This window comes from Pan paniscus, chromosome 4, assembly GCF_029289425.2.
Source record: "Pan paniscus chromosome 4, NHGRI_mPanPan1-v2.0_pri, whole genome shotgun sequence".
Lineage (NCBI taxonomy): Eukaryota > Metazoa > Chordata > Mammalia > Primates > Hominidae > Pan > Pan paniscus.
In genome coordinates this window covers 37,874,462-37,898,863 of record NC_073253.2, presented here as the reverse complement: position 1 = coordinate 37,898,863, position 24,402 = coordinate 37,874,462, and the positions used below count along the sequence as shown (strand labels likewise).

At 43.4% G+C, this 24,402-nt stretch overlaps 1 protein-coding gene across 11 annotated transcripts in view; it reads left to right on the top strand.

The window, feature by feature from the left end:
- The window catches only part of PDE8B (phosphodiesterase 8B), a 253,777-nt gene that overhangs the window by 219,117 nt on the left and 10,258 nt on the right, over window positions 1-24,402 (top strand). For all 11 annotated transcript variants that reach the window (XM_034959921.3, XM_057302282.2, XM_034959920.4 and 8 more), the window contains 10 exons: window positions 218-260; window positions 4,692-4,769; window positions 7,354-7,430; window positions 8,866-9,030; window positions 11,634-11,679; window positions 12,058-12,193; window positions 13,064-13,262; window positions 18,179-18,396; window positions 19,724-19,844; window positions 21,773-21,940. In XM_034959921.3, the coding sequence (XP_034815812.1) occupies window positions 218-260; window positions 4,692-4,769; window positions 7,354-7,430; window positions 8,866-9,030; window positions 11,634-11,679; window positions 12,058-12,193; window positions 13,064-13,262; window positions 18,179-18,396; window positions 19,724-19,844; window positions 21,773-21,940 (1,251 nt within the window). The remainder of the gene's footprint in view (window positions 1-217; window positions 261-4,691; window positions 4,770-7,353; window positions 7,431-8,865; window positions 9,031-11,633; window positions 11,680-12,057; window positions 12,194-13,063; window positions 13,263-18,178; window positions 18,397-19,723; window positions 19,845-21,772; window positions 21,941-24,402) is intronic.

Below are 24,402 nucleotides of genomic sequence, written 5' to 3'. Positions count from 1 at the left end.
GCTCTCAGGCTCAGCCATTCTATAAGTGTCTGAAAGTAACAGAGCCTTTGGAGTAGTACTACTTGGTGTATGTCTTTCATCTGTTCATATTATATGTGCAGCTTCTTGCTTTCTTCAAGTCTTCAGAGCTTTTTAACTAAATTGTTTGATGAGAAATATAGCAAATGGCATATTTAAAATCTTTCTCTTGTTTTATCAAACTTTTGAACAACTTTAGATTCACAAGATTCATCGTGATTCAGGAGACAATTCTCAGACAGGTGAGAATACTTCAATTGAACTCTAACATACTTAGGAGGCAGCTGTGGGTTTAAATGTATACATTTCTCTGAAGAAGTCTAAGTTGACATCTACTGCCCCAGAATGTGGAGTGCTAAAATCCACGTGCTCATATCACAAGGTTGGCAAGCCAGAAGAAAAGCAGAAATCCCTTAAAATGTCCTTGAATCTTCCTTTATGGCAACCTTATCATACTGAACGCCCTCCCCATCTTGTTTTTCTTTTCTTGGCGAGATACCATGTAGGACAGATAAACCCAAGAGAGTGGGCCGAAAGTCTAGGGGAGACACTGGTTGAATATGACACAGGTGACAATATGGTAGTTGCTCAACCGTGTCCAGTCTCCCTTTTCTTTGCACGAATTGGTGACTGTACAGTTGGAAAATGTGGCTAGGTCCTGGCCTGGGAGGCAGAAGCACCAAGTTCCTATTTCAGTTTCCTACTCGCTCATTTCATATGTTGGGCAAGACTCTGCTTGGTTCTTGGCTTCCTCCATAAAAAGAGGAGCTGGACCTGATGACTTCTACAAGTGGAAAGGTCTGGAATTCTCTGACCATTAGAGGGAAAAAAAATCAGTCTGCTACCAAGAAGTTAAGATTTTTGTTCCTGCAAGAATTGTAACATTCTTTGCCCTGTTGGTGGCTTTCCCAGCCACTAATGCATAATGTCAGACCCTAGGCTAAGTGTTTAGTCTCTCTTCTTGGTGAGGTGGATCATATCTAGCATACTTAGAAAGATGTCATTTGCTCTTTCTAAGCTTCAAATTTTTTCATTTGTAAAATGAATTAACAAAAGCCCATCTCATTGTTAATGAGGATTAAAGAAGGAAATGTATAATGCTTAGCAGTAACTGGCATTTAACTGGTACCTTCCTTCCCCCTTTCTGAAAACTTTCTAGACATGAACAGGCTGGGATAACATAATGACACTTCACACACAGGTGCATTTTCTCTCTCTCCCTCACTCACGCACATACATTTTAGTTAATTTCTTGTAACACCTGAGCAGGGGTATTATTTTAACTAACTTGGGAGCTTCTGGGTGCCACAAATTGTTCTAAGCATTTTCGTGTCCTTTGCAATGCCCAGCATTGCCTTGTACATAATAGACACTTTGCAAATACTCAGCAAATATTGGTAAATTGAAACCATTCCATCTTGAAAGTACAGTTTCCACCATTTATTCTCTTTTTGATCTTGGGCTACCTACAAAATCTCTCCATGCTTAAATTTCTTATCAGTAAAATGGGGATAGCCCTATGTAGTTTTGAGAATTGTTGTAATGATTGAATGAGACAATTATTTAAAGTACATAGCACAATGCCTGTCACAAAGTAGGCACTCAGTAAGTGGAGCTATTTTTTTTTCCAATTGGTGGCACATATTCCTTTTTGCCACAGAGTACAGCTGTTTAAATGTCCTTTATCCTTTCTCTGGCTTAAGTTTCTAATTCATATGAACATCTGTTGAAAGAATGACAATGAATTCTTTAATTATGTGGCCTTACTTTAGCCTTTATTGAAGAATAATTTCTCTAAACTTTTAATCACTTCTATTGCTATAGATTCTCTTAATTTTAACTGAGATAAAATGGGGAAGAATGAACATCATCCATCTTTGAATAATTTCTAATGAACGACTTAAAATTCAACCAGCTAGCCTGGGCCACAGCCTTGAAGCTAACCTCTCTACTTTTAGTTTTGTTTAGAAACTACATTTTGAGGAATTCTTGGTTCTTGAATCTTGAATTTAATCTTAAATCTTTAAGTTAGATTTAACTTATTACTTGGTAAACAAATAAATGCTAGGACTGTATATGATTATGAAGTCCCTGAATAGGCTAAACCAAGTGTCTCACAAGTGAGCAGTATTAGTTTCGTTTCTCAGGGTTTCAGAAATGCCATGATCCCAACAATATCACTTAAAGTACTATTATTTATAGATAATTGTAAAAATATATATATATAGAAACTTATATGCAAGGATAGGTAAACTACTAAGGTAGAATTTGGAAGATAAAAATTAGGAAAAGAGATAGTATAATAAATATTTTAAGTTAGATTATTTAAGATAAGGTGCTATAGCTATGGTGTTCAGATTAACTTTATAATAGTTCCACCTTCACTTCATGTTGTATAAAAATAATTGTTTTAATTTTTGATTTAATAATTTTTTTAGTTGAATCAGGTTCTTAGGACACTAAAGTAAATGGTTAAGAAGGTGGTCTAGAAAAGTGTCTAAGACATTATAAAGTGAAAACAGTAAGTAGTAGAACAATGTAACATGATCACATGTGTCTAAAGACATATATGCAAATGAACAGATGTAATTAATAGCCCCCATGTACTACATGCTCACTATGTGGCAGACACTGTTCTAAATGATATGCATATATTAACTCACTTATTTCTCAAAACAGCCTATAAATGAGATGCTATCATTACCCCCACTTCATAGACAAGGATAATGAGACCCAGAGAAGTTAAGTAACATTCCCAAGATTACACAGCTGCTGAGTGGCACAGCAGAAATTTGAATCTTGACGATTTGGCTCTGGACCTGGTTTCCTTAACTACTAGGCTTCTTGCACCTGCTGTCACTAGGCAATTCTTAAAGAAGTGTTATTGCATCTTTTTTTTATTCTTGGAATATGATCATTTATTGGCATCTGAGAAGCGCATTCTTCCTGCTGAAATTTGCATGTCTGCCTCCTCTCTTAGCCTAGTGAGGAGTAATCTGTGTTATGGTTAAATTTCTCTACTCGCTTATGAGTTACTCTCACAGAAGCAAATGCGCTGAAAATGTGTGTTTCTGAAGCCAACACTGCTGCCTTGTCATTTTTTATATCTCGGCGCTCACTGGTGGCATATGCTTTTTGTTAGTTTTTACATTAACATGACCGTGCGTTTTCAGTGTTAAATTCAAGTCTGCAAAGATTTAGGCCAAAATTCTTTAAATGTTTGCCTGCCCCCACCACCCTGGAAAATAGGGACAAGGGTGAGAGTTTAGTTATTGAAATGTTGGGGGAATCTAAAACTGTTTTCTTCCTTTCCTGTGATCAGCAATATGCATCATTTGATGAAATCCATCCTTAAAGAGAATCTAGAAGCCCATCTAGAGGTCTGACTTTTCAGAGGTGCCAAAATTCGTCTGAATTAATTTCGTAATTTAAATATCTATAAGTTTCATTAGTATTATATTTCCTCAAATATCCCCATTTAAAAGCCTTCCCTATCCAGTTGAATATATTGTCTTTCAAGTAAAGATTTAAAGTACTATTATTTATAGATAATTTTAAAAATATATATTGAAACTTTTATGCATGATAGGAAAATTACTAAGGAAGATAAAAACTAGGAAAAGAGATAGTATAATAAATTTTAAGCTAGATTATTTAAGATAAGGTGCTATAGCTATGGTGTTCAGATTAACTTTATAATAGTTCCACCTTTACTAGTTCAATAGTTCCCCCGAGAATGTCCCTCAAGTTTTAATGTTTATTTTCTTAAATTCTTTTTTTTTTTTGGAGACAGAGTTTCACTCTTTTTGCCCAGGCTGGATTGTGCAATGGCACAATCTCAGCTCACTGCAACCTCTGCCTCCCAGGTTCAAGCGATCCTCCTGCCTCAGCCTCCCAAGTAGCTGGGATTACAGGCATGCACCGCCATGCCTGGCTAATTTTTTGTTTGTTTTTTTGAGACAGTCTCGCTCTGTCACCCAGGCTGGAGTGCAGTGGCACGATCTTGGCTCATTGCATGCAACCTCTGCCTGCTGGGTTCAAGCGAGTCTCCTGCCTCAGCCTCCTGGGTAGCTGGGATTACAGGCATGCTCAACCATGCCCGGCTAATTTTTGTGTTTTTAGTAGAGATGGGGTTTCACCATGTTGGTCAGGGTGGTCTCGAACTCCTGACTTCGTGATCTGCCCGTCTCAGCCTCCCAAAGTGCTGGACTTATAGGCATGAGCCACTGTGCCCAGCCTAATTTTATGTATTTTTTTAGTAGAGACAGGGTTTCTCCATGTTGGTCAGGCTGGTCTCGAACACCTGACCTCAGGTGATCCACCCGCCTGCCTCAGCCTCCCAAAGTGCTGGGATTACAGGTGTGAGGCCCTGCGCCCGGCCTAATGTTTATTTTCAAAATTACATTCATGTAACTAAATAACCCTTGATACTAAGCTATATTACTATGATATAACATGGCATTATCTTAAAAAACCATCATTTAACTAATAAGACTATAATTTTTGTCTTTCATGATTTGAAAAGAAAGTGGTTGACTGTTTCTTAAAATTATTTTATAGTGCTTAAAAAGTTACCTTGTTTTCTTTAGAGAATAAAGAAAAAACATGTTTGAATCTCTTCTGTGAATACACGGAAAACTGATCACCTTCCCTTTCTAATCTGAAATCCTTAGAGCCTCATTCATTCAGATATAAGAACAGGAGGAAAGAGTCCATTGACGTGAAATCGATATCATCTCGAGGCAGTGATGGTAAGATGTTTTTCAGATTCCTTTGACCTTTTTAAAATGTAGAAAATGATGGAAGAATATGTTAAAAAAATTCATCAGCGTATAAACTCCAAAGAGTAAGAGTTCAACAACACCGACTTATTTTTCAATAAGCTCAAAGGTTTTAGGGGTTTTAATTATTTTAATTATTTTTAAAAATCTTATGCTGTAGTCTTTGTCCTCTCTTTGGAGGGACTCCATGCTTGTTCCTTGATGGCTTGAAGCATGTTGAGCCATAACCACCCAAGCAACTCAGAGTTTTAGTAGCTGAACAAGGTCACTCTTGGGTGCTAGAGGCAGAGAGGCAGCCAGTCCTGGCTTCCCAACTCCCAACACAAACCTAGTTTTCAGTGTACCAGCTATATGCACTCACTTCTTAATAAAATGTCACAGAGAAATCGTGAGGCAGAATTTAGCAAAATGTTTCTGCCCTGCAAGGCAGGATTTAGCAAAACATTTTTTGAGTTCCATCAGCCAGATCTAAGTAAACAACTGGATTTGCAGGCAGATGGAAAAATCAAAGACGATTCTGACATTTCATTCCTCGGTGTCTGGGAAATTTTAAGTCATATATACAGAAATGGAAACGTCTCCAGGTTTTGCTAGGTTGGGGGTTAAGGAGAAGATGATGAATCTTATTTTAATGGAGATGGCTAGGAAGCTAACCTGCAACCCTGGTACTCGGGGCTATAGATGTGGACTTGGCAGTCCTAGTGGTGACAGGTGAAGCCAGGAGCAGAAGAACATCTCTAAGGGGTGTGTGATGTGCATGTAGTGAAAGGACAGAGGGTCCAAGCCTGAGCCTGAAGGCATAGTCTCAGCCAGCGGGTGGGCAGTGGAAATAGGGCCAGTAAAGAGGACAGAAGAGCTGGGGGTGACCATGAGAGTGCAGTGTCACATGAACCAAGAACAAGAGGGGATTGAGAAAGGCGGTGGCCAGCAGTGTTAGATGCTGTGGATATCAGAGCTTGAGAGCAGACAACAGACTAGTAGATTTCACTCGCTCATTTGATTTTTATTTGGCAAATGGGAGGACACGTTCTGGGGTGTGAGGAGGGGATGGTTAGTGCCTGTGATAGAAAAGAGAGATGAGGCTGGTAACTTAAGAGAGTCAACAGAAAGGACAAGGGAGGGACTTTCCAGTCCTTCTGTACACAGTAGGAAGACTGAGTATGAAAGTGGCTGACATAGGCCAGGTGCGGTGGCTCATGCCTATAATCCCAGCAGTTTGGGAGGCTGAGGCAGGCGGATCACCTGAGGTCAGGAGTTCGAGGCCAGCCTGATCAACATGGTGAAACCCCCTCTCTACTAAAAATACAAAATTAGCTGGGTGTGATGACGCACGCCTTAATCCCAGCTACTCAGGAGGCTGAGGCATGGGATTCGCTTGAACCCAGGAGGCGGAGGTTGTGGTGAGCTAGATCGTGCCTCCAGCCTGGGCAACAAGAGCGAAACTCCATCTCAAAATAAAAATAAAAATAAAAAAAATTTTAAAAGTGGCTGACATAGCAAGGACCAAAGATGCTAGAGACAAGATGATAATTCACAGGGCATGTGAGGGACAGAAACCAATAATATAAAGAGAATATGAATCGAGAGATTTTTGAGATGGATTGAGCGGATAGATAGAATATTTTAGTCTGAGAGGATAAGGGATGAGGGAATTTGAACTGGATTCACTGTTTTTGGAGCAGAACTTGAAGGGGACTGTCTTCTTTCCAGTACGGGCACAGTGGAGGCTGAAGAGCATGCAGGTCTGCAATGGCTGCTGCACTAGCAGCGGGGGGACCCCAGAGGTGGCTGAGCAGGAGGCAGGCTCTGATGTGGGGTGGGTTCAGTGATCCCATCCATGAAATGGGACTCCCCCTCCTGCCTGCCTCAGAGGGGGTGGTAGGAAGATCTGATGAGAACAGTGCTTTTCAAGTCAAGCTTCTACCCTTGGCATCTTAAACCAAGTATAAACATTAACTATGTAGAAAAATAAAAGATTTTTTAAAAAATGAAAGCTTCTGTAGATTTGAACTAGAACTTCCATGGGTTTCTGGGAGTTAAGAGCCTAAAGGCATGGGCAGGCGGAGTGACTGGCCCTAATTCAGACTGAGAATGGGCTCAATCCTCTGCCCTGACCCTAACCATGAACTGCCTCCCCTCTCAAGCTGGCTGCACAGTCATCTGGCTACACGGCCAGCAGCTTAGGACTGAAAGTCATGGAACTGCAAAAGTTGGGTTTGGGTGACTTGGGGGAAAGTGAGCCGTGTGGGAGTCATTAAGCTGTTGGAATGAGGCCTTTTTGGACCTCATCAACCTTCTCTGAAATTCCCCTTGTGGACTTGGGGCTCACCAAGCCCTCCTGCCTCCAAAGTTCCAGGCCAGATCGCCTTTCCAGACTCAGGCAAGCAGCGGTTGGGCTACCAGCCTTGGCAGAAGAGATGGGTGAATTCATCGCTTTTTAGGTGGGAGGGTGGTCCTGTGAGATGTGGGCCCTGGTCCATGAAGGGACTCCTTTGCTGCACTTAGCCACACTGAGCCACCGGAACTGGACACAGCTTTCTTGCCTTCTCTCCAGCACCAAGCCTGCAGAATCGTCGCTATCCGTCCATGGCGAGGATCCACTCCATGACCATCGAGGCTCCCATCACAAAGGTGAGTGGCGGCTGCTGCCTGCACTCTGCAGTCAGGGGCCCTCACATAGGGCCGTGCTCTGAAAATACATCACACTGACATCATGGAGCCTCGGTCTAGTGGAAGAAGCAAATAACAGGCAAATAAACACATAGCAAATAAACACCTCATCCTAAGTCACAATCAGGGCAGTGAAGGAAAACAACAGGGTTCTGTGAGAGAAAATTAGAGTAGGGCCCTTAAGTAGGTTGGAAGAGAGGGGTGGTCAGGGAAACTCAGTCATGTTTGAAGGAAGTCTTGAAGCATAAGATGTTACTCAGGAGAAGAAGGAAGAGAAGACTCCAGGTAGCAGGAACAGCCAGGGAAAAAGCATTGCGATGGGCGAAGAGGGACTGGAACATTTAAGGAGCTGAAAGAAAGTCGGAGTGGCCGGAGCTTGGTAAGCAGGTGAGAGAGGAGGAGGATGTAGGTTGTACAGGGCTCAGCTCATTCTGGACAGCAGGGACATAGTTAGGAGTTTGTATCTTAGTTTATGTGCACTGGAAACCACTGAAGAGTTTCAGGTGTGGGGTGGGTGATGTGACCAGATATGTTTGTTGAAAAGAACACCCAGCTTCTGTGCAGAGAATGGATTGGAGGTGGCAAGAGAACAGGTCAGTTAGGGGGCTATTCTAGAAGTAGCTGAGCTAGAATTATAGCTGTGGAGGTGGAGAGAAATGAGTAGATCAAGAAATATTTTGAGGCAGACCAATAGGACTTGGTGATGAATTATATTGCCAGGGTAGGGAGAGGAATGAGGAAAAGTATTATGTCAGGCATGGCCCTCCCAGGTTTTTGGTGTGAGCATGAAGTGCTTTCTTGATAGAAAATGACATGAGATAGAAGTGCTTTCTTTTGCAGTGTAGAAACCACAGAAGGTGAACAGCTTTTGTCTTTGATTTTTTTGTTGTGTGTGTTTATGTGATTTCTATGGGGAGAGGGGAACAAGACTGCAGTTTAGTGTTAGACCTGTGAGATATTCCAGTAGGTATGTCAGGTAGGGAATTGAATGTACAAGCCTGGAGGTCAAAGGAAGTTGAGGGCTGGGAGGTATATCGAAAGTCCCTAGCTATAGGTGTCCAAAGTCGTGGAGACAAAATATCATTTCTGGAAGCGAGAGAGTGAGAGAGGGGCCCAGAACAGATCTCTGAGCAACTCCAATCTGTAGAGGAGGGCCAGGGGAGGTGAATCTGCAAGGGAGCCTGAGGAAGCCTACTCACTGAGACAGGAGAACATTCACCAGCAGCCCGCAGGGAGAAAAGCATGCTTCAGGAAGAAGGGCGGTGCCGTGAAAGCACTGGTCATTTTGAATAAGAGATGGTTACCCACTGATTTCTTTTGGATTCTGAGCATATATATGACTTTTGGGAAGTAGAACCCTATTATCCTCAGATGTATTCTTTCTTCACTCCCTTAGGTTATAAATATAATCAATGCAGCCCAAGAAAACAGCCCAGTCACAGTAGCGGAAGCCTTGGACAGAGTTCTAGAGATTTTACGGACCACAGAACTGTACTCCCCTCAGCTGGGTACCAAAGATGAAGATCCCCACACCAGTGATCTTGTTGGAGGCCTGATGACTGTGAGTGATGAGGCAAAACCTGAAAAGCAAGAGAGGTATCCGGGGACTCTAGAGTGCAGCTGATGTGGAAACTGTTACCTGTGGTTGCAGAAGTACCTGTTATATAGACTAACGTTAGCATAACCAGAAGCAACTGTGTCGGAATTTGTGTATAACATGTGCAGTGGTATTTGAGTGACTCTTGCATTTGTCTTTCCACGAGGCTGGCCTACCATAGCCATGGGGACAGTGTTTCAGAATTCCTATGACTGCAGGGAGTCATTGGGCAACTGATGGAGGGCTCAATGTGCAAGATGGGGCTTTGCAGGCTCTTGATTTTTCCTGCTTTCCCTTGATCTGGTATAGTAATGGATTTCATTTCCATGGACCTCAGATTCCTCATGTAATGAAAGGGTTTATTGTTAGACTATAGCATTTAATCTTAACTATAGAATCCTTTATTTAAAGTTTGTATAGAAGTTCCATTTATAAGGTAAAAGCAGACTGGGGCTGTTCTGGCTCAGGGAGGGGAAGGGGAGAAGGAACCTCTCACTGCCACATTCCAAAAAGAACCATTTACACCACCAAGAGTAGCTGGTTTCTAGGGACTCAACCTATTCTGGTGTTTTGCTGTGATCTATTTGGCTTTCATAATTATCTATCAGCAAGTAAAGAAAAGGAAAAAAATTCAAATTATTTATTTGAGTTCCCCATCAGAGTCTGAAGCTGGAATTCTTTAGAAAAAAAGTCCAGAAGTCGTGTATGAGTTTGAGTTTGAAGGTTTCTGTCCAGCCCTGCAGCCAAATGCTGAATGTTGACTGGCTTTCCCCTCCATTCTCCACCTGGAACTTGAGGGCCTCCTTGTTTCTTTCTTGCCCCTGGGCTGGCCTGTTAACTCCATCTAATGCAGTGCAGACCTCAGCTTCTAGGCAGCACTGCCAAGGGCTCTGCAAGAAGGTGGCCACCGCAGAGCTGCAGTGGGAGGGGTCTGGTTCTGGGAGCAAGCCGTGTTCCCTCCCTCCCCTGCTGCTGATGCAGGACAGGCAAGTCCGCAAACTGGGGCTCAACCCGGGAGGGTTCTTGGCCTCACCCAGGAAATAATTCAAGGGCAAGCTGGTGGTGTTAAACAGCAACTTCTGTTGAAGCAGCAGTTGTACTGCCACTGCTTGCAGAGCGGGGCTACCCCATGGGCAGTGTGCCCCTGGTAGCAGCTCAGAGGCAGCGCTGCACTCATCTTTATACCTACTTTTCATTACATGCAAATGAAGGGGCAGTTTTTGCAGATATTTCTAGAATGAGGGTGGTAACTTCTGGGTTGTTGCCATGGAAAGGGTGGAAAGGTCTGGGTGTTGCCATGGCAACGGTAAACTGCCGTGGCATGCTGGTGGGCATAGCTTATGGGGAGGTGCTTCTGCCCTGTTCTACCTAGTCCTCAATTTGGCCCCATGTCCGAGTCCCTTCTCCTACCTCACTGCCATACCATCGTGGGTTTCCTCTCCAGAGAATGCTGTGAGGAACCAGTGAGTGATTCCACCTCAATTTTACGTGGTTTTGGGGAAGCGGAGCGAGAGAAGAGCAAGGAAAACCAAGAATCTCTTGCCATACACACGTGAGAGGCAGGACAATTGTGGCTATTGTTACTTCTGTATTTACTCAATTTTAAAAATTAAGCTCTTGGCCTAAAGATCCAACATGTAACTTCAGGGGAGTCCTTCGTTAATTAATACTACTTTAAACCTTAGCACACATCGTCTGGGAATGACAAATAAGCATTTCTTTTTTTTTAAATTTAATTTTATTATTATTATACTTTAAGTTTTAGGGTACATGTGCACAACGTGCAGGTTTGTTACATATGTATACATGTGCCATGTTGGTCTGCATTTCTAAATGACTTTTAAGCAAAGATCTAGATAATTGAGGTACTCAGAGATCGAAGGTGGAGGGAAGGAAACTGAGATTCAGGAACACTTGGGGACTAGTTCAAGAGCCAGGAGATGGCCAAGCATTGGAATTTCGTCCACTCTCTTAACGCTGCATCTCCAAGGACCTCAAGCCCAGAAACTCTTCTTTAAAAGGCAAGCAGCAATGCTCATGTTTCAAAACATAAAATACAGTTGGGGAAAAATTAGTTGGGATATTAGTCAAAAAATAGCTCAATCTTTTTAAAACTTTATATTAGAAGGTAATACCCTAAATATGGCTGATGGCTTCAACTCTTCAAAATGTAAGTCAAAAACACAATTAACACAGTCCCTCTGAGGGTGAGGGGGATCCCGTCAAGATCTGAAGCAAGGTCACTCCTGTGATTTCACCTGTCTAGCTTGAAAATGCCAGGAGAGGAAGATGGCCTCAGAACAGAGCCAACCCACAGCTCACTGTGAGTCCTGACACAGTCACATCCACTCTATCCCAGTTCTCCACGTTCTGGGGCTAATAGTTACAGAAGGGAGAGTATCATCTGTCTTATAACTGTTCTGATTTAACTCTGAGCTTTGCTTCAACTTAGACTTCCAGATTGGTTGGGTTATTCAGGATTCAAATCTCTTTCACTAATAAAAAAAAAAAGAGAGAATGATAACAGATATAAAGCATGCTTCTAACAGGCTCTTCCTTTATTCCAGGACGGCTTGAGAAGACTGTCAGGAAATGAGTATGTGTTTACTAAGAGTAAGTTTTCATCTATTTACTTGTTAGTGTAACCTGTCTCCAGCCTGTGCTGTCCCTGCTGTTGTGATTATTGTTCTGGGAGGTGTTACTTCCAGCTAGTCCCATTTGAGTTTAAGCATCAATATGGTCTACATTTAAAACTAGTCTCCTAATTAAAATTACTTCTCTGAGCACAGTTAGAGTAAGAATTGCAAATCTCTATACATTTAAACAGAGTTAAAGTGAATTATTTTTCTATTTGAGGGTCTTGAAGTTCAATAACAGAAAAATCAGGTACAAGACTTTTTTTCTAGTAGTAACTATGAAGATGATGACAGACACCCGGGCACTCAAGATTCCACAATTAACCAGCCTCCCCCATCCCATCTGTTTGCTCAGATGTGCACCAGAGTCACAGTCACCTTGCAATGCCAATAACCATCAATGATGTTCCCCCTTGTATCTCTCAATTACTTGATAATGAGGAGAGTTGGGACTTCAACATCTTTGAATTGGAAGCCATTACACATAAAAGGTATGTGACTTCTCTGGCTGAAGGCAGAGCAGGATTGATGGCCATGCTCAAACTCTCACATTTGGAAACTTTGAGGGAGACATGTTTTTGCTGTGAGAGACCTCACGGGTTCTGGCTCTCATGCCATGTTAGAGTAGTGTTGAATGAGCAGAGAGACTATGGCCCCTGAATGAGATCCTTTGTGGAGAGTATTAGTAAGATGTGGGATCTGCCTGAGTATCCACAGCTCCCTCCTTTGTGCTAGTGAGCCAAGAGTTCTAAGAATCCTCAAACTTGTCGAAGCTCTGCCCTACAGAATGGAATTGAGAGCACTATAGATTTTTTTTTTTCTGATCCATCCTGTAGGCAGAGGAAAGATTAGATAACTAAAAGGTCTTTTTCTATACTAGGAGAAGGCTGTTTCTTCCCAGAGGTGTTGGTCTGTTGGATATGAAAGATTCTCACCTGTAAGGTAAATAAGTAACAGGACTCTAAATGATAGGACTTTGGGACCATCCAAGCTGTTTTTTTGTCCTTAGGCTTAGTCACTTCCTTAGGGAACATAAATAAAGTGCAAGGTTAATGTGGAAGTGGGGATGGAGAGGGACTGCCAGGCTCATTTCTAGGTTGTCAGAGCCACTGAGGGGCCTATGATTTAGAGATCATCTAGAAATAATTTGGATGTACTACCATGAAGCATCTAGTTCCAAAGAGGTGACTGGTGAGAAGGAGAGATCCTACCTCCTAATTTTTAGAGGAGATGCTTTTAAACCCGTGTGTGTGTGAAGCTATCATCAGAAGAAAAATGTTTCCATGCCCCACTATCATCAAAGAAAACAGTTTCTGGGCCAGTGAATACAATGAGCCAGGGTGGGTTTTCCTATTTTTCAGGCCATTGGTTTACCTGGGCTTAAAGGTCTTCTCTCGGTTTGGAGTATGTGAATTTTTAAACTGTTCTGAAACCACTCTTCGGGCCTGGTTCCAAGTGATCGAAGCCAACTACCACTCTTCCAATGCCTACCACAACTCCACCCATGCTGCCGACGTCCTGCACGCCACCGCTTTCTTTCTTGGAAAGGAAAGAGTAAAGGTAGGATTTTGATATCATGACCTAGTTACCTGCCTGGATTGGAGATCCAAGAACTTAATCTTAGTAAATACATTAGGCAAACAGCTATTTTGCAACCAAGTTGACAGCTTTTTTAAAAGAAAATTTTTGTTACCGAATTGACTAGTCACTTTGGTGTTGTAAAGACATGGACCTTTCTGCCAGCCCTCCCCTCCTCCAAATACTTAAAATAATTATATCACCATAGAGACTCCTTTATATGCATGGCAGATCATGAACCCATTTTCCAAATGTTAGCTAGGAGCTGTGTTACTGGGTTGCAGGACAGAACTTAATTATTACAGCAAATGGTTACTAGATCTATAGGTTAAATTTTAGTATCAGGATTTGGCCATTGGTAGATTACAGTCCAGATATTAATAATAGCCATTCCGCATTCTACACTGTTTTACATACATTTATGTTTGTGTTTTGTGTAGGTGTGAACGTGCCTATCTTTATATTAATGACTTTTGCATAATTCTGAAAGAGTTCCATATCCCTTAGTCTTACAGTTCAATACTGTCATGTACCACTGCTGATTTGTAGGGCAGCCCTAGGAACCCCTTGCCCTTTACATAAGGGCAGCCCTATTTAAAGCTGGCAAGAGATCCCCATCTCTCCTCCTCCCCAGCTACCATCACTTGCACACCAAAGCTTATACATTCTTTTGCTACAACTAGAACTAAAACTTAAATTTTAAATACCCCTGGGAGAAGTGCCATATGGGGATTGAAATTCACATCTATCTGTAAATGCCTGACATTAGATCATTTTCTTAGAACCAGGTATTGAGGGATTAAGGTCCTAGGTACTTAAGAGCTATAGTGAGACAGGTAGAAGCAGAAATGGCAGGAAAACAGGAAGGGGGGGCGTGTGGGTAAGGTTTTCTTCTCAGTTTTGCCAACAGCATCCTGATATTTATTCACTTTCATCAGCAAGGAAACAATGTGGCCCAAGAACGATGCTTTTGAATAATTTTGTCTTCTACTTTTAGAAAACTAATAGTGATATCAACCTATGTTTCTATAACACCTTTCTTTGAGGAGCAAAAACACCCTGGATTCCTACTACAGGTTCATGCTCCTCTTTTTAAAAATTTTTTTGAGATGGAGTCTTGCACTGTTGCCCAGGCTGGAGTGCAGTGGCACGATCTCAGCTCACTGCAAACTCCACCTCCCAGGTTCCAACAGTTCTCCTGCCTCAGCCTCCTGAGTAGCTGGGACTACAGGCGTAGGCCACCATGCCCAGCTGATTTTTTTTTTTTTTTTTTTTTTTGTATTTTTAGTAGAGACAGGGTTTCACCATGTTGGCCAGGATGGTCTCAATCTCCTGACCTTGTGATCCACCCGCCTCAGCCTCCCAAAGTGCTGAGATTACAGGTGTGAGCCACTGCGCCCGGCCTATGCTCCTCTTTTATACCACATGATGTTTCACAGCTGAAGCCACATGCTACCAGTTGAGAACAGCACCCAGTTCATTAATGCCAAGACCAAGGTGATCAATAGCCTCTGCAGTCTTGAGTTAGAGGTGAACCTCACTCAAGCGGAACCACTCTAGGAAAACATTGATTAAATTTTTGATAAATTAGGGAATGCTTAGTAACTTGATCATATCTTACTATCCTCCTCCAAAATATATTTCTTTAAATTGTGAGTTCTGCTAGTGTATTTGGAGTCTGATTAGATTTCTCAAATGACAGCAATAGAAACAAGTTTAAGATTGGACAGAATATGTTTACAAATCAAAAAACATTTTCTCATGCTGGCAGCCCCTGCCAGAGAACCAGAAAACTTAGAGCTGCGAGGAAGCTTGGAGAACTGAGCTGGAAGGGGTTTCTGGGCTCAGAGGTTTGGTTACTGCCTGTGATCACTGGTGGTGGGTCCATCATGAGGTGCTTCCAGAAAGATTTACTCCTGAGGCCTCTTCTACCAGATCTGCTGGCACTGACAAAGAGGGTCAGGAAGTGTTTTCTTACTTCTCTTGTGTCATCTGTCACCCCTAATTTCTTTGTGATAAGCTAAATTTTTTTTTTTTTTTTTTGAGATGAAGTCTCACTCTGTCACCCAGGTTGGAGTGCAATGGCACGATCTTGGCTCACTGCAACCTCTGCCTCCCAGGTTCAAGCGATTCTCCTGCCTCAGCCTCCCGAGTAGCTGGGATTGCAGGCACATGCCACCAAGCCCAGGCTAATTTTTGTATGTGTAGTAGAGATGGGGTTTCACCATGTTGGTCAGGCTCATCTCGAACTCCTGACCTCAGATAATCCACCCACCTCGGCCTCCCAAACTGCTGGGATTACAGGTGTGAGCCACTGCTTCCAGCCAGGCTAAAATTCTTAATGTCACTATGACAAAGCATGCCCAACCCAGCTGTAGAGCTAGCATGCCCAGAGCTAACAGCCCCTTCAGTTGGTGACAGACCCCATCTTCTCCCCATGTTACCCAATTCCAGGGAACTAGTGCAAGTGGAGAAGCCAGGATAACAAGCATTCCTTTATTAGTATCTGGGCATACATGAATATTTATCCTGAATAAGAAACTATTTGAAAGACAGATCTAGAATGAAACCCTTTCCTCAGTGTGATCCAGATCTACTCCTACTGGTTAAAGAGGGAAAAAACTATGCAGAGGTAACTGCACCTCCACGGGACTGGAATTTCGCTAGTTGCGGGTTTGGTGGGGTTTTCTTCCATGGACATTTCCTCCTTGACATAGGGCCTTGCTACTCTCCTCTGCTGGTGAGCTAGCCTGTCTTCCTTCCCTACCTCCCAGCCATTTCTGGTCTGACAAGGCCTTGTTGGTGCCCACCTAAACTGCAGGACCCATTATTGGTATCTTTGTAAAAGTCACTGAGGGCATGGTTTAAATCAGTGTTAGCTGGAAGGAAAGGCATGTTTCATCTAGTGCTATTTATGTTTTCTACCCCAGTTACTTGAATCTGTTTCATTGAAGAATTAAAAAATAAACAGGCCTGAGACTCCAAGCAGGATTGAACATACCACAGGGGCACTAGCTGGAGGCCCAGAGTTTGGGCCCTGTGGGTTCTCACTGCTCAGGTACAGTCAGTGAAGGTGGAGCCCAGGTTGGGGCTGTCCTGGGTCCTGAGCTTGGAGATCGCTGAACGTGCCTGCAGGTGACCGTGGCCTCTCCTGACCAGCAGTGAAATGGGCCAAATGATGCTTGCTTGCCTTGGGCACTGCAGAATCAATCTCTGAGAACAGCTGAGAAGAGTAACTTCTGCTGTCCCTATTCAGGAAGCCTAGTTGTGTTGATTGGGGTCACCCCAGGGTTGCTCACCAGCTCCATGGGGTCAGCGTTGGGAATGGAAATGACTCCCTTCTGGTGGAGACAGAGCTTTCAGGGAAGCCTGCTAAACCAACACAAGCAAGTACAGCCCCTTGGCCATCAGGGTGCCGTTGCAGGACAGGGCTGAGCTACAGGTTCACCTTCCTCACCTGAGTAGCAGCTCTTCCTCCTGCAGGCCTAGGAGAGCAAATTCTGGGAATACCAAAAATGATGACCTCCCCACCCCCCACATCTTGGGGACCACTTTCCCTCTCACTATCCCTTCAGCCACAATGATGTCACTTACGTTTCCTGAACAGACCTTTTTTGTTTGACTTCAGGAACGTCATGCAGGCTGTTCTTTCTGCCTGGAATTGCCCTCTTGCTGCTTGTTGCCTGGACAATTCCTGCTTCTCCTTCAGGCTCAGCAGAAAAATCACTTCCTTGGAAGTGACCACCCTCGAGATCCATGTTATCCGATATGGTAGCCATCAGCCTCGCATGGCTACTAAATAAAATTTAAAATGCAGTTCGTCAGTTGCACTGGCTACCTTTCAAGTGTCCAGTAGCTGCATGCAACTAGGAGTTACTTTATCAGATAGCACAAATAGAACGCATTCCTGTCATGGCAAAAAATACATTGGACAGTGCTGCCCTAAACTAGACCAGGCCCCATGGTTATACTCCCAAAGCATCTGTACTTTCCTTCTTAGCACGTCTCACAGCAAGTTACTTCCGTTTGTGTTTTTAAATGTATTTGTCTCTCTCCCTCTACATTACAAACTCCATTGTGCAGACTGTGCCAGTGTAAATCATCATGGCAGCTCTGGCACTATGCAGTGATAATTGGTACCTGGTAGGCACTCAATAAATAATAAATTCCTAGTACAACATCTCTTATATAACAGTAGCCCATCTGATAACTCCTAAAGCTGCAGGCTCAGAAAACACTTGTATCCCCGGATGCTCTCGTTTGTTTCTTTAATTACATAATGAGAGCTTTCGAATTAGGGTTTCCCTTTTTGCCTTTGCTGCCTGCTAGCCCAGAGCTGAATTTTGTTCTTATTTGCAAGAACCCCCTTAGCCTTAATTTTCCTGGCAAAGTTATTCTTTCCCTTGGTCTTCTTTTACTGCTTGGTCCTCTTTTACCTGGTACTCTTTTACTCTTCTACAGCTCTAGTCATTTCACCATTGTATGAATAGTTTTGTTGTATCTGAGCCATTTGCTACCAGCACACTCAAAATCTTTTCAGAGCTAGGCAAATTGGTAATAGTTGTGATCACAGGCCACTTTCTGCTGTGGCAGAAATACCATAGAGTGGGCAATTGAAAAGGCTTGTTTGGCCTCTTCCTGCAGCTGATGGCCCCTGGAGAATGAATTAAGCATCTGTTGTAACTGTGGCTCAGGTTTCCCTCCAGATAACAGACAGCACAGTAAAGCGATGCTGCATGTCCGAGGCCGCCTCTCCACATCTAGGTCAGAAGGCTCAGCTGGCTAAAAACGTTCTGAAAATCTCAAATCCCCTGACCCGACCCTCCGCACAGACAAGGATGGATGTGGGTCTCCAAGATCCAGTGGGTAATGCTCAACCTTGCCTCCCCATATCCCAGGGAAGCCTCGATCAGCTGGATGAGGTGGCAGCCCTCATTGCTGCCACAGTCCATGACGTGGATCACCCGGGAAGGACCAACTCTTTCCTCTGCAATGCAGGCAGTGAGCTTGCTGTGCTCTACAATGACACTGCTGTTCTGGAGAGTCACCACACCGCCCTGGCCTTCCAGCTCACGGTCAAGGACACCAAATGCAACATTTTCAAGAATATTGACAGGTTTGTTGTGCTTGGGCTCCTGTGCTCAAGTTTGTGAAGTTTAAGTGGTTTTCCCAAATACTTAGCTTCCTCTTAGGGGAAAGGGAAAATGATAGCTGTCCCACTGTATCAGATGATAAAATAACCTTGCCCTTAACTTAATTTGACTTTTCAGACTGCCTTTATGTTTTGAAATCTCATTTGGTCTTCAGTGAGTTCATAAAAATGTTTTATACACTGCAGAACACTACATAAATATTGATTGTACTATTACTAAGTACACCAGATATTTTTACCCTCCTACGAGGACATCCTGTCTTTTGTGTAACTCGAGGAAAATGTATCCACCCCCATTTTTCCCTAGCTCAATTTCCGGCCGCTTAAAATACCCCCTCATGAGTAGGTCCCACAGAGCGGGAGCGCGAAGGGTGGGGCAGGTTCCCCCAGCCCCGCATTCTCTGATGAGAGTGGGTTAGATGTGAGCAGGTCCTCTTGCCTCCCAGCACCTTGCAGTCAGGCTGTGGGTATTTCCCACACAGCACCAGCCAGGCTGGTGCACAGATGCCTGGGAAGGGGGCAGTGTACAGAGAACATGGAGCTCACTCGGACCTCAGGAATGCTGGTCTATGTGAACCTATTGGTTTGGTCTCCAGAAAACTGGGAAAACATGGAGATGAGTTATTCCAGCTTTGGCTTCAGCTTCATCAGTATCGAGGATGGGTTTTTAAACTTTTGCAGAAAAAATTCTTTCCAGTAGCCAATTTTATTCAAGAGCCATTCTGGCTCTTGAAGTTAGAAAACGACGACAGAATTGGATGGTTAATTTGGGGCAGGGTTGTTGCTTCATTCATTACAATTTCTATCTGCTGCAATCCAGAGAATTACTTATTAACAGGAAAGTCTTCCAATGCCATCATTGAAAGAGGCCGTGGCCATCCTGTGCAATGGGAATCCCTGTGTTTGCACAGAGTGCAGTGGGCCAGCTTATGTGGCTGCCGTGCCAGCCTGCCATTTCCTGCCACCTTACTGTTTTGATGTTCTCAAGGGAAGGGAGAGGGGAATCACCTTGTCAGATAAACGTCCACCATGTGACAGGTACCTTCTCTCTTTTTTAAAATACTCATAAATCACATAAGGGTCAGCTATCACTGGGGAAAATGGAATAGCATCTGCAAGTCTTGCTTACTGGGAGGACGAGCAGGTAAACTCTTCTTGTGATCTGCACACATTTCTTAACTCTGTGCCCCAGCTTCCTCCTAGGTTGTGAGGAGTGTAGTGAAATGGTGGCAGAATAGTTATAATTTGAGACACGCTGTGAACAAGCCCCTTTGTCTTCTGGTTATTTTAGGAACCATTATCGAACGCTGCGCCAGGCTATTATTGACATGGTTTTGGCAACAGAGATGACAAAACACTTTGAACATGTGAATAAGTTTGTGAACAGCATCAACAAGCCAATGGCAGCTGAGGTGAGTACTGCTTTCCATGCCATAAGGCACATCCAAGTACATTTCCATAAGAGCCTGCTCTGGCCCCGAAGCGTTTTCTCTCCCACTCAAATGTAAGGTGGTTATTTGCTTGGAGTTGATAAAGGGCTGAAAGGACTGGCCACTTGTTTTCCTTGGGGATGAGAATAAACTGTGTCCACAGCAACTCTGAGCTCCTTGAAAGAAAGGCCCTGAGAAAAAGCCAGTACTGACCAGAAAAGCTTGGCCCAAAGAATATGGAAGGAGACGCAGACGAACAGAGACTGGCATAAATGGTGGTATTTTAGAGAATCCAAAGCCTTTACTTCTCTGTTCACTGAGCTCTTGGAAAACCTCAAAGTTGGAAGGTGTTTTAAAAAACAAAGAATGTTCCTGATTCACATTAAAAGCATACCAGTACCTGAAGACTATCATAAAACTGGGAGTGACTGGAAAGCAGAAGCATTTATTGTGTTTTCCTTTTTTAAAACCTACTCATGTACCTTGGACCTGCCTTAAGGCCCTTACCAATTTGGCTTTTAGGAACATGAAACAGAAGGTTCACACCTAATAAGATCCACTGTTCTCTGAAGCCATGAAGCTGTTCATAACCCCATAAAGGTAGAAAAGCTTTCCGCTCATTCCTGTTGAGCGGCAGAGGTTGGCAAACTGGATGGATGTGAATGATCATCATGAGTAACTTGATCAGTAAGGAGATGATCTGTGTAGGACCCATCCCATGACCAGTCTGGATGGAGTGACAGTGTCTACCTCACCTATTTAAGCCCCTTCCCCCAGGGATTCCACAGCACACCACCAGAGCCCTCTCCTTCCACAGAAGACTTACAGGAGCAAGGATCTGGGGATTTAGAGAAGGAAAAGTATAGAGATTCATAGAACTAGGAAGGTCATCCACTCATGTAAGCCCCCAACTCTGCACTGCAACTTACTATTAACTGCAGTATTTATAGTAAACAGTATTACTTTGATAAGTAATCAAAAACCTCCAGAACATATTCTGCCCATTGATAGACTAATAAATAGGTCCAGTCTTAAACCCCCCAAATGTCATGCAGCCTTTTGGCTTGGCAGAGCTCTGGAGACCTAATTGTTTTTACACAATCAATTTGATGGTGTCTTTAAAAGTGGAGAATAACAATCTTTCAGGTTCTATGTAAATGGCCTGTGATGTGTGTACCAACTCGTGTCCTGGCCACATGGCTCAGGACACTGACATCACCACTAGGTGTGGACCAGTGTTTCTAAACATGGCTGAACACACCTGCTCCTGACTACTTCCTACTCCAAGGACCCCACGCCTACCTGGCTCACTTACCAGCCAGTCAGAAGAACAGCCAAGAAAACATGAGTGGACACATGCCTTAGGAGAACCAAAGTGCGAGGGAGTTGGGTGAGTTGGGGGTGGGACAGGTCATAGGAGGGAGGGAGATGGTAGGCATAAGTAGTAGAAATCAAGAAATAATTGAAGGGTTACATGTATGTGCCACTGCCCTACTTGAAATGCATTAAAGTAGCTAAAAGCTCTGCTTTTACACATTTTTTTAAAAAAACTGGGAGAAATTTCCTCTAAGATTACATATCAAATTGCTCAAAAACAAAACTGCTGTAGCAGTTACCTCTAGGGAAGAAAATGGATGTGAGGGGTAGACAGGTGGTGACAGGGACTTTCAACTTTCAAACTGTGTGTGTGTGTGTATTGCTGAGTGTCTTTTAAGACTGTATCAGTATATTCTTTTTTTAAAGAATGTGTCAGTATATTATATATGGAATTTAAAAAAGGAAAAGCTGCCTTCGCCGAGTCCCAGTCCTACCTGTGTGCTCGGTGATCACCATCGAATGCCTGGCGAGTTAACCCTTGTGGGCTTCACTGTCATCTTGAACCAACCCTGATCTGACCATCTGTTTTCCAGATTGAAGGCAGCGACTGTGAATGCAACCCTGCTGGGAAGAACTTCCCTGAAAACCAAATCCTGATCAAACGCATGATGATTAAGTGTGCTGACGTGGCCAACCCATGCCGCCCCTTGGACCTGTGCATTGAATGGGCTGGGAGGATCTCTGAGGAGTATTTTGCACAGGTGCGCCATCTTTCCAGGGAAGCTCCACTTCCCCTCTGGGAATGGGAACTAGGTCATGGAACTCCTGGGGGATTCTCCAGCTGAGTAACTTTTTACCAATTAGTTAACCACTCCTCCCTGGAAGAAAACAGCTTACCCCCACCTGGGGTAGGCTTCTGGTTCCTTCAGGAGCTGACTGATGGGGCTGATCACTAACCAGAGTCTCTTGAGAAGGGGGATAAACTGAGCCTTTGGAAGTAACTTTTCATCTTCAGTTTGCTGGATCCAGAACTTGCACAAAAACCGAGAAATCTTCCATTCATTCACTAGGTTATTCCTGGGTGTCTACATGGCGCGTTATGGGAACACAGGCATTAGTGAAGACATCGCGGCCACGGGGAGTTCCAGTCCAATAGGGGAGAGATGTAGATAGGTCCACATGTTAGTAAAAAATGAAGTGTATCTCAAGGAAGTTTATGTTAAGTGCTACAGGCATTCAGAGAGACTTTTTTCTAGATAAAAGGGGGGCTACAGAAATGGAATAGGAAAAGACTTTCTGGAAGAACAAAGCATTCTGAGCAAAATTAACAAAGGGAGGGGAAATAGAATTTTTATAAAAAGGGAAGAGCAATATGTAGTTCACTTTAACTGTGGCAGTGTAAAGAGTTAAAGGAGAGAAATCTAGAAAGCAGTAGACTGTAAATGGACATGTGAAAACAGCCCTACTTCCAGAGAAGAGACTCTAAGTACTGATGGGTGTGTGGGTGACAAACAAGCAGCCACAAGTAGTGAATTTTGTGGGGTCTGCATGGCTGAAATGTACTGTGGAGGCAGGATAAAGAATAGATGATGCCTAGGAAGACTGGGAAGGGGAGTGACCAGCAGAGGACCCAGTATGTTTAAGATTTGGGGGTACATGTGCAGGTTTGTTAAAAGGGTATATTGCTGATGCTGAGGTTTGAGCTTCTAATGATCTGTGGCTCAAGTAGTAAACATAGTACCCAATAAGTAGTTTTTCAACCCTTGCCCCCTTCCCTCCTTTTGAAGTCTCCAGTGTCTGCTGTTCCAGTTTCTGCCACTGAGTGTACCCAATGTTTAGCTACCACTTCTAAGAAAGAACATGTAGTATCTGGTTTTGTTTCTATTATTACTTCGCTTTAGGATAATGGCCTCCAGCTCTAGCCACGTTGCTGCAAATGACATGATTTCATTCTTTTTTATGGCTGCATAGTATTCCATGGTATATATGCACCACATTTTCTTCATCCAGTCCACCAATGATGGGCACCTGGGTTGATTCCATGTCTTTGCTACCATGAATTGTGCTGTCATAAACATGCAAGTACAGGTGTCTCTTCAGTAGAATGATTTATTTTCCTTTGGGTATATACCCAGTAATGGGACGGCTGGGTTGAATAGCAATTTCTATTTTTAGTTCTTTGAGAAATGTCCGAACTGCTTTCCACAGGGGCTAGCTGATCTAATTTATTTCTCACCAACAGTGTATAAGCATTCTTTTCTCCACAACCTTGCCAACATCTGTTATTTTCCGACTTTTTAATAGCCATTCTGACTAGTTTGAGATGGTATCTCATTGTGGTTTTGATTTGCATGTCTGATTAGTGATGCTGGACTTTTGTTTTGTTTTGTTTTTGGAGACAGTCTTGCTCTGTTGCCCAGGCTGGAGTGCAGTGGCATGACCTCAGCTCACTGCAACCCTCACCTCCCAGGCTTGAGCAATTCTGCCTCAGCCTCCCAAGTAGCTGGGACTACAGGTGCACACTGCCACACCCGGCTAATTTCTTGTATTTTAGTAGAGATGGGGTTTCCCTGTGTTGCCCAGGCTGGTCTCGAATTCCTGAGCTCAGGCAATCCGCCTGCCTTGGCCTCCCAAAGTGCTAGGATTACAGGCGTGAGCCACCACACCCAGCCTGGACATTTTTTTTTAATGTTTATTGGCTGCTTGTGTGTCGTCTTTTGAGAAGTGTCTGTTCATGAAATCCAGTAAGTAGACTGCAGCTTTCTGGGAAGAGAGCCTCTGAATTGAAGAAAAGTAGGGCAGGTAGTTCTGAGCTTTCCAGAGAGAAGAACAGGAAGGGTGTGAGGATCAAATGACTCCTTGAACACCAGTGGATATTTTAAGGCTGCTTGATCGACTGACCTGAAATGAGCAAGCCAAGCCAAAAGCTGCTCATCAATGGGCTTCCCCGGACCCACAGACAGAGGACCTGAAGTACTACTCCTAGTTGTTCTCAGTGTGAATGGAGGATGAGAAAAATGTGCTTTTAAGTTCTTTGATAAAAGCTTCCTATTTAGGTGTCCTTTTCCCAAAAAGCAATGTACTAATAATGTTCATAAGCCAGGGTGACCTAAAAATGAAAGTTACAAATGAAGCCTTTGAGCTGGCCTTCTGGCTCAATACACCACCAGGAAATGCGGATCCTAATACTCAGCTCGATGAATGATGATGGCCTTACTTTAAT